The 10,288-nt window shown below is 36.7% G+C and overlaps 1 protein-coding gene across 1 annotated transcript; it reads left to right on the top strand.

The window, feature by feature from the left end:
• Positions 1–10,221, top strand: LOC136834829 (glutamate receptor U1-like). Its single transcript, XM_067097590.1, has 11 exons — positions 1–19; positions 1,224–1,390; positions 2,127–2,274; positions 2,478–2,581; positions 3,500–3,590; positions 4,291–4,449; positions 4,706–4,865; positions 5,433–5,647; positions 7,269–7,394; positions 8,447–8,595; positions 9,684–10,221. Exons 2-11 carry the CDS (start codon positions 1,260–1,262, stop codon positions 9,904–9,906), a joined length of 1,506 nt encoding a protein of 501 aa, XP_066953691.1. The 5' UTR covers positions 1–19; positions 1,224–1,259; the 3' UTR covers positions 9,907–10,221.
• Positions 10,222–10,288: the final 67 nt, after the last annotated feature.

Consider the following 10,288-nt stretch of genomic DNA (forward strand, 5'->3'; position numbering starts at 1 on the left):
ACCGAGGATTTTGGTAGGGGTAAGCACAGTGATGTCTCATAACCTAACCTACAGCACCATAGACTACCCCTTGCCCACATAACCTAATGTAGCAGTTAGAACATTACCCAGGATGCATATTAACCATACCATTCTTGACTTCTTGTAAAATAAGGTGCCATGTCCTGTCTGGCTGAAGGGCTATTTTACCTCTTGGAACCTACTTAACCTTTATTGAATCTATTTGGGTAATTCACTTCGGTTCATCCCAGTCTTCCCTACCTTAGGCCATAACATCACGTTTTACCAGGGAGAAAGCCACCCGCCTCTTAGGATTCCTTCATCTTTTGCTAAGAAGTGTGGTAGGCCCATTGCTTCTTACAGAAATATATCTTAGCTTTTTTATATATATAGTCAGTGTGAGCAATAATGCATATAGCCTAGATCTCACCAAATCCCCCCCCCCCCCAAAACTTCCTTGTTCTTTATCCATACCCTGACTGTGGATATTACTGGTGAGGCAATAATCAAATAGACCTTCCAACTGCATTCCTTCAGTAGTGTTATTCCAATCACTGATTTGCAACATGAAAGAATTTAGTTATATTCTAAAACATAGTTCCTCGTTGGACGAGTCGGTAGAGTTCTCGGATAGCACTCTGCTAGGCCCGAGTTCGAGTCTCCGACCGGCCAGTGAAGAATTAGAGGAATTTTATCTGGTGATAGAAATTAATTTCTTGGTATAATGTGGTTCGGATTCCACAATAAGCTGTAGGTCCCGTTGCTAGGTAACCAATTGGTTCTTAGCCACGTAAAATAAGTCGAATCCTCTGGGCCATCCCTAGGAGAGCTGTTAATCAGCTCAGTGGTCTGGTTAAACTAAGGTATACTTACTTTCTTCACATATCACGGATAAATTCTGCTGAAATTGGGTAAAACAACAGGATTCCAAATTACACACACACACACACACACACACACATACACACACACACACACACATATATATATATATATATATATATATATATATATATATATATATATATATATATATATATATATATATATATATATATATACAGTATATTATGTATATATACACATATACTGTACTCTGTATGTAATTAAATGTGTTAATCTACGTGGATGCATGCCTTCAGCCAAAAAATGAACTTTTTGTGTCCCCCACCTCAAGATTTCATTGTGTGGTTTTGCATAAAAAAAATCTCTGTAAATTGTAGGTCGACCATCAGTTTCAGTGCTTGGTTCAAGTGCTTATGCATTGGTTGGAATCAAGTCTCGAGGAATTCAGCTCCGGTAATCAGTCTTCCAGTGCTCACAGAAACACAGTTGTGCTTAAGGGATCTTTGTGGCCTTCAGCCTCCAAAATAGCGACAGGAGGTGAAGGGTGAGTGTTTTATTTGTTTTTCGTATAAATTTAATTCGGTATGTTTACATGCTCCCTTTTAGGTATATTTTTCTCTCCATGAAACCATTTGTCCAGAGGGGTGGCCCCAGAGAAAAGCCAGGGTGCAATCACTGCCACTTGCTGACTATATGTTCGATATATGAAGAAGACTAGTATATTGTATTCCTATTATTTTTATTATTTTTTAGTTTAGAGTGTATGCCTATATTCTGATAATATTAATGATTATTACATTAATAATTAATATATTAATAATTTGATAATTAATTGATCACAGAGATTCCTGAGGAAGATTTTTCTTATATAGTAAATTTCAGCAATTTCCAGGTCTTGTGCTAATTAATATTAATGTAGTCTTAAGTTATGGTTCATGAATTACCGTACATAAAATTCATTAAAATTACCCAAAATGAAGTTGACATAACAATTGACAAACAGGTCTGTGGCCTAATCTTCACCCCAGCTGAATTCCATACTCCTTTGTTGGCTTACTACTAACTGTCATTCAGTTTTCAACAAGGGATAAGTAGCTTTGTTGTGTCCAGCTTGAGCTGTGATTAAAAAAAAAAAAAAGAATGCTTATTTTGAAAAGTTTTGTTCCCATCTGTATTTTCTATCTTGGTTCATGATTACTATGCTCATTTTTGATCAGTGGTGATTGGTTTTGTTTTACTCATCTTCAGGTGTCACCAATCCCATGCTTTATCCACTGCAGATATCACCTTATGTACCTCAACTGTGTTGGATCAGATGCCATCCTGGGCGATGATGAAGTAGAACTGGAGGCTTATCCACGGAGGATGTTGATGGAGATCGGGCGGAGGTTCCTTTATGGGAAGAAGCTGGTAGTTGCAACTATTCATGTGAGTAAATATAAATACAGTGTTCTGTTTACTTTCATCATCATCAGTCTGCTGACATTCATGAGATCTGTAGGGTCTAACTGAACTCAAGTTAGGCATCTTGTTTTTATGGGAAATTTATTACTGTCAATCTTTTGCCACCGCAGTCATCCCTGACATTGTTCTTACCCAGGCTTCCGTTAATCATTTTTCTTGCTTATCAGCGCCCACCATTTGCGATCTTGGAGATGTCTGGCAACAACATTGTTGGTGCTAAAGGATTCTGCTATGAGATGCTGAACTCTATGGCACAGAAATTTAACTTTACGTAAGATAGAAAATCCTTGTTTCCTTTTGCTTGCTATAGGGATATCAAAGACCATTAGTGTTTAAGAAGTGCAAGCTATTTATTTAGCAGTATTTTAGTTTCCTGTCACCAATAGAAGTTCACAGCACAATCCCTATGAATGGCATATCCTCACTGTACTTACACTACCCTGTAAACATGGGTCTGCTTGCAGTGTACTTTATGCATACGGTGCAGGGGCCATTAAAAGTTAGTTGCAGCATCTCTTGAGCTCAGCAGCAGTACTCTTTGCCTTTTCATTTGTTCCCTTCAGTCTCTTCCCATGTTACTGTCCAACATCTCCAACTTTTGTTGTGCTTACCCCCCAGAGTTTAAAAGAAAGGATCCCTCAGGTTAGCTGTAGGAGAACTTAGAAATGAGGCAGAGTGATCTGGTTAAAGTACAGGTACTTGAAATGATTTTCATTGTTATTGATTGTAGCTCTGCACTCCCAACCATTTCCACATGTAATAAGTTAGTAATTTATTTCTTCAGCTTCCACCTTCTTTTCTTCCATGAATATTCAGCAACAGCACTTCTCTTACATAAAGAAGTATACCCTTCAAACACTCCATTCATAGAATTTTACAGCTCTGCTTTCAAAGCCTCCGTAGAGCTTTTGCCGTCCTGCCACACATTCTCTGTGATTCACTTCTTCACCGTTTACACATTCAGCTGTACAGTCACTCCAAATACAGTACCTGTGTATAGGTCGTTCACTTTTATTTTACCAACATCCACTTTGTTCTAACCACAAATATTAGTCTTGCTACACTTTTATTTACCACCATCCACACTACACATTTGTTATATCTCACCTTAGTTCAAGCCACAAATATTACTCATACTACATCATTTCAGCCTTCCAGACAAAAATAATTATCATGATCTTTCTTACAGGTACAGTCTGGTTCCACCCTATGATGGAAACTGGGGAGGTCTAATGCCCAACGGGTCGTTCAATGGCTTGGTGGGCATGGTGCAACGCAAGGTGTGCTTCGAGATGCACTACTCATGATAAAATCTTATTTACACTCATTTCCTTATCATTCTGTACTTTATTTGATTAAAAGTGAGTTCTGTGTGTGTGTCAGTTTTACAAAATGCTCTTTGGAGATCCCCATCTTCCTTTGCTGCAGTTTTCTTGAATATTACAACTGCTATTTGTTACAAAATGCAAATGTTTGTTGGTTGGTATTCCATGTTCAATAGTAAAATTGTCTTGTACTTGTGGAGAAAGTAGAAGGATGTCTTTTCTTATCTCTTCTCTTAACATTACGTACAGTAGTTGCTAAGTCCCGTATGATCCACCAAGAGAGAGCTCATTATGAGTCAGATTTTTGTAGTGCTGTCATACAAGCATGCAGTTTAGCAGCATTTAGCATTTTGCTGACAAACTTTGCCCCAGTACAAAAATTTGTTTGACAAAGTTAAGTTGTGTATGTTGGTGAAGGTAGTATCACATGAAGAATGTGTAACTTCAGTTTGTCGACAAAAGTGACCACTTGGTGCAAAGTTTGGCTGCAAGGTGCTGAAGAAGACCAGAAAATATTCTACAAATTCTTTGGCACATATCTGTGAGGAAGTTGTTGATACTGTATTGAAATATTGCTTATGTAGAGTATTCAGTTTGTTTTGCTTGTCCAAGTGTGGTGTCATGAATAATTTATGAACACACTGTTTAATTTCAGGTTGTAGACTTTGCCCTGGCCAGCATAACCATGACGTACATCCGTGAGAGAGTCATTGACTTCACCCATCCATTCTTCGAGGAACCAACAGCTATCTTAATCCCTCCACCAAAGGAACAAGATAATTTCTTGGCCTTTTTGAATCCCTTCACATGGCAGGTTTGTTGTGGACAATAATATCATTAAATATAAGTTAATGTAAATAAGTTTTTTAATTAGTGCACTGTAGACCAGCAGTTTTTAGCTCCATATTTGAAAATGACATTTTTTATCGCAAAATTTGATAGTACTTACTTTGCAATTGATGTCTTGAATGCTTATTTTGCAGTTGAAACATTTAATTATTCTTGTTTTTCTCAAGGCAGAAATTATTTTCACACTACGCTAGATTTAACCATGCGATTGCAAATTCCAGGTCTGGCTGGTGATCCTTGCAACCACAATTGTAGTAGGATGGTTCATGTGGTCGCTGTCAGTCTTAAATGACTCACTGATAGCACATCCAGAGAAAGGGAGCAACAGCATGCCATTCTATTATTACATCTGGGCTTGTGCATTTTTGCTGACTACGCAGAGTAAGTGCAGTAAATACCACTCTATAAGATTGGGTTTTGACTCCAAAAATGGGCAACAGAAATAGCTCCTTGTAAAGTTCTTTGAATTTTTTACAAGTCGAAAGGTTAAAGGATGCAAACCCTTACATATTGTTTAGACCAGGCATGGATAAAGTGCAGGATAATGTACAAGTGGAAAACATTGTCATTGTGAGCGTCAGTATCCATAACACTACTTCGAAAACTGGGGCAGAGTTTTGCAAGATTATATTTGAGCGTTGAGAGTGAGAAGGTTTACAGTTTTTCAGAACTACTTGACTTCTTAGATGCTTGTGACTCTCTTGGTCTGGTTTTCCCGAACTTATGATGAGAAGTGATATTTAATATCTTCATACTTTGTATGAAGCATAAGCAGTATTCTTGTTACTACTATTATTATTATTATTATTAGGAATAATATTATTAGTTCAGGATACAGCTGTTTTCATCATCATTTGGACTTCAAGGATCTCTGTAGCTTTCATTCAGATTATTATTGAGCTGTATTATTATTATTATTATTAGTTACAAATTGTGCTTCAATTCCAGGTATCCGCTTGAAGCTAGAAGGCCCAATGATGATTCTGAATGGGTTTTGGGTCTGTTCATGCGTGATTTTCATATACACCTACACTGGAAATCTGATTGCCTTCCTGACAGTGCCCCAGATGAGCAATGTCATAAAATCCTTGGAAGAGCTATCAAATCAGAGAGAGATCCTTTGGACATACAGATCTAACTCTGCCCATGAGACGTTGTTTGCTGTGAGTTGCGTTTTCTCATATAACGTGCATGATTGTACACAACTTATTGAAAGTTCTTATTGCTGCATTAACAGCATAAACTGTTTTATAGACACTGCCGCAAAGTACTGGCTATCAAGAACTGAAAGTGCAATTTGTGTGACTGACATAGTGGAGGACATTCATCATCTGTATATTGTATGGGTATGGGTTTGATTCAGTCCAAAGGTAAATGATGATGATTATTCCCTCAATATTATATTGCAATAAGCACCCAAAATATGTTTGAACTGCGTGTTTAAAAATAATTCTGTATATGTGCCCAGCTTCAAACCAACTGGGCCGCGTATCGAAGGCGCCCCCTATACTGTGGTAATGTACTGTAGTCTTAGAAAGTTAAGCTGCATTCTAACAAAACCTAATATCTTGGTAATCTGAGTGGCTGTGGCATTAAGAGACAGGAATTTTTCCAAGCTAGTTATAAAAACTTACTTGACATCATCAATTTATCAAGAATATTTGAACAGCTTGCATTATGTCCTTTGAAAATGACAAAACAAAACAAAAAAAAAACAGAGAAAAGCATGAAGCTAACTTTCATAATAAAATAACTTTAAAATAAAAGTTAATACAGCAATACATTGAAATCATTATGATTTATATTTAGTGATTTTTAAGAATCCAGGAAAAGGCAGTCAAAATTTTTGATAAACATTTTCACTAAAACAAGGCAATCACATTAACTTGTTTTATTTCTTAACAGTTGCAACTTTTCTTGTACAGCATATGTACTTTTAAAATAAGATTTAGCGTTGGACATGCATGCACCTCGTAAGATCACAGTTCGACTTTTTCATTCTGCCTTAGAAGTATAAAGTCCATAATGAGCACTGGTTATAATCTTTGTGATCCTACAAACCTTGGCTGTGAATCTGGGCTCCCTACCTCAGATGTTCCTATTGGCCTTTGTAGCTCCTAAAGCTGACCCTCTCTGTGTGTTAGTGTGTATGATAATTTTTGGATGCGGTAATGTGACAGTCTAGCATAAAATATGAGACCATCCAAGAGAAGGGTAGAGGGAAGTTGATGAAGGATTAGAAAATGAAGTACAGTAGTTGAGGACAGAAGTACACGAGGCCAGACCCAGTAACACCTTGTTTTATTGTGGTTAGTGAGTTTGTACAGAGATAAGCTTTTGCATCTTGAGTTTCTTTTATTCTGCAGATATGATTATTTAGTTGGTTTCTTATCTATTAATTCATGCTAAGGAATTATATATTATTATTATTTCCTTTATGACCCTTCTCCTTTCTTATTTACACTGAAAAAATTTATAGAATTATATACATTACTGCATTAGTACAGATATATATATACTGTGTATACTGTATGGCTCTATAAATGAACTAAGTATATCTAATGAACAATTTTTTCCCGTATGTACAAGTAATATTGGGTAATGTTTAAAGCAGATTTTTTCTGCTTAGAATTTGCCAGATGGTAATTGTTTTAAATGGAAATAAACAAAATGGGTAAACTGTTTCTTTCTTAATAATACTGAATTTTTAGCCATCATTTCTAGTTTAGCATATTTGCATTAGTCTCATTTTAATGTAGTCAATCGACTAAATGCCTTGGACAGAATGCCCCAGCACCAGGGACCTACTACAAGATAGGTGTGCTCCTGAAGGAGAGACCTGATCTCTTCGTCACAAGTGACATGGGTGGCGTTGAGGCTGTTCTTGGAGGCAAGACTGCTTTTATCAAGGTAAACCTTCAAAGTAATGACTGATTGGTTGGTTAAAGTAATGTCCTTAGCTAGATTGAACAGAGTTTACATTTTTAAAAAATTGGAAAAAAGGAAGCAATAGACTTACCTCTGAAGATTGTTATAAGTTAGGGAAAAATGAAACAGAAGGAGGTTTGAAAGCTTGCCGACAGGATGGATAGGTGGATGTATGGAATATGAGGCATATGCCTCTGTGCACTTGGGCCGAGAAGTCCTTTCAGTTTGAGACTGGAGACGAAAGGAGACAGTCACCAAACCAAGTACTAATGTGAGGATTAATGTTTTTCTTTCTCCTTCTTTTCATGTTTAGACCTGGCCTACATGAAGGACAGAGTTCTTAGTTGCAAATCTTGTCATCTAGCTTAGGTTTAGAGCAGTGTCAAAATTACTTGCTTTTAGTTTACAGCAGTTTAGCCATTTCAGGGTGAAACTGCAGGGTGACTGTAACCTAACGTTTTGTCCATAACTAATTTTTTATGTATTGATTGACGTATTTATGTTGTAGTACTTTTGCATATACCATATTCTGTTATATTTTTTCTTGGATTTTTTTTCTTTCTCAGATGAAAGACCTTTTCTGTATTGCTCAGTTCACAATGCAGATTCTCCAAATCCAAAATTAAGGCCTAAAATGCAAATGAAAATCCTGAATTTGTCTTGAGTTTTGACAGGCGAACACCCTACTTGCATCACGTGGGAAATTTCCCTGAAACTGCATCACTTTGAAAAAAAAAATGGTTGAATGCTTCTCATGTTCAAGCCATTGCCTTAGTAACTTGTCCCTCACTGGCATATTCAAAAGTAAACTTGACAGGTGTCCCTTTCTGACATTCTCAAAACTGTCATATCATGTATGTCCCTCTGGTGTGGGAATAATAATAATAATAATAATAATAAAAAAGTTTTGCATCTTTGAGAGGACTCATGTTGGACCCTGAAGCAAGACAGATGGATGGTTTTGATTATGAAATGTTAAGATTATTCAGTTAATTTATTAGTGGGCCAATGTATGACCTTTTGATATTTCGTAGGAGAAATCGTGGCTAGACTTTGCAATGGAGAGTGACTACCTGTCAACGAAGCGGTGCCGATTATATCAAGTGAAGGACTACTTCTTCAGTGCTGGCTACGGATGTGTCCTTCAGCAGAATGCTGTGTACCTGAGGCTCTTTAATGCAGAGTACGTTAAGATCGTTACTAGAAGTTGATCTAACCTGAAGTAACTGGGAGGGCCTGTAACTTGTGATGATTTGAGGTGTCCGATTAATGATTGCCATGATGTTGCCGGAGGACTGGGTCTGTTTTGATCACTGAAGCAAGAATAAGAACTTCCTGATCTTGTTATGTGTTGGACAAACTATGATTGAAGGCACTAAATCCGACTTATGATGTCGAAGGTTTCTGTCTCTCATATGCCTAGTCTATAGTTGAGGCATTAATGGAGTTTTTTTTTGTTCCCAATTTGTCATGCCCTTTAGCGCACTAGTGCCAAAGTTTGAGTGAAGACTCAATGAACAGTAGCCAAGCCAAAGCACAGAATTCGAAACTGATGAACTTTCCCTTTCCAAATATGTAAAGAACAAAGGTAAACTTTATGTTGGATGTATAGGCATAGGAAAATATGGATTCTTGTGGTCCAGGGATGCAAACAAGTACACCTTCCTGATGGATTGTTGCATTGATTCCAATGTTCCATTTAATGGGAATTTGCCTCACAACTTCAAACTCATGTCTCCTTTAGTATTACAAATAGGCATCAAAGCCTAGCAATCTGTTGCAATAACAATGCAGGCACACTAAAATGAGGTAATTGGATTATATATTCTCGACAATCCAGGAAATATTCAGTGATGCTACTGGTTCAGTCTAATATACAAAAGACTGGTGAGATTGGGAAACACATTGTTAATAAGTCATTGTAGAATGTCAATATGTGAACTATTGATTACATTACAGTAATTAGAAAATTTGAATTACCTAGTACAGCATATCTTTCATAAAGCAAGAATACCTAGATTATCATGACTTACTTTGATTTCCTAACAAATACAAATTAGCCAATAGAAGTGTAGTTCCAGAAAAGTACCTTGATGTAACCAAGTCCTGTTTTCCATTGCTTTCAAAATCTTTATAGAACATGAAATGTATATGATGGTGAATATATTTTTATTTAGGAATGACAAGTGTTGTAAAGATAAACATGAAAAAATATCACAAACCAAACTGTTTTGACACAATATGGATGCATTTCTATCCTTTTTCTTACAGGGTATTACGAATGATGCAGAATGGCCTGTTTGCTGTCTGGCAACGAAAGTATTGGCCCAAACCAAACGAGTGCTCCAGCATCAAACGCTCTACAACTGGCCCCCGCGCCCTTAATCTTGGCAACTTTTCTGGACACTTCTTCCTCTTCGGCATTGGTGTGGGTCTGTCTTTCATTGCCCTTTTGCTGGAAAGGGTGTACCATTTCTTTTCTCCCAAAAAGTAACTTATTTGGTTTTAACTTTTCGTCCTTTGATGGCTCATGACATTTTTGGTATGCTGTCAGCATCAGGAGACAGACCTTTTTTCTGAGAATGATGATTGTAATGTGGATAGGTCATGCAACCTCATTTAAACCTTAGGTTATCTTTCCTGTAGGAAATTTACCTTCAGACTATAAATTTAATTATTTACATTGTAACTACTAGTCAAAAGTATACTGTATAATTCAAGATAGTTGACTTTCAAGTTTAATTTTTACATGTAGTTCCTGCTTTTTACCTTAAGTTTCATCATTGTATTAATAAATCAATATCACAAATGTTTTATGTCAGCTTTTCCTAATGGAGTTAGACTTAGACTAACTTGCATCCATTTTAAACATAAAC

The sequence above is a fragment of the Macrobrachium rosenbergii genome, chromosome 54 (assembly GCF_040412425.1).
Source record: "Macrobrachium rosenbergii isolate ZJJX-2024 chromosome 54, ASM4041242v1, whole genome shotgun sequence".
Taxonomy (NCBI): domain Eukaryota; kingdom Metazoa; phylum Arthropoda; class Malacostraca; order Decapoda; family Palaemonidae; genus Macrobrachium; species Macrobrachium rosenbergii.

What these genes read in the sequence shown, in the direction of transcription:
- LOC136834829 (XM_067097590.1), top strand. Translation starts at nt 1,260, where the DNA reads ATGCATTGGTTGGAATCAAGTCTCGAGGAATTCAGCTCCGGTAATCAG. An exon ending in TGGGCATGGTGCAACGCAAG is followed by an intron (nt 3,591 to 4,290) that starts GTGTGCTTCGAG and finishes GTTTAATTTCAG; the next exon opens with GTTGTAGACTTTGCCCTGGC. An exon ending in CCCATGAGACGTTGTTTGCT is followed by an intron (nt 5,648 to 7,268) that starts GTGAGTTGCGTT and finishes TGCCTTGGACAG; the next exon opens with AATGCCCCAGCACCAGGGAC.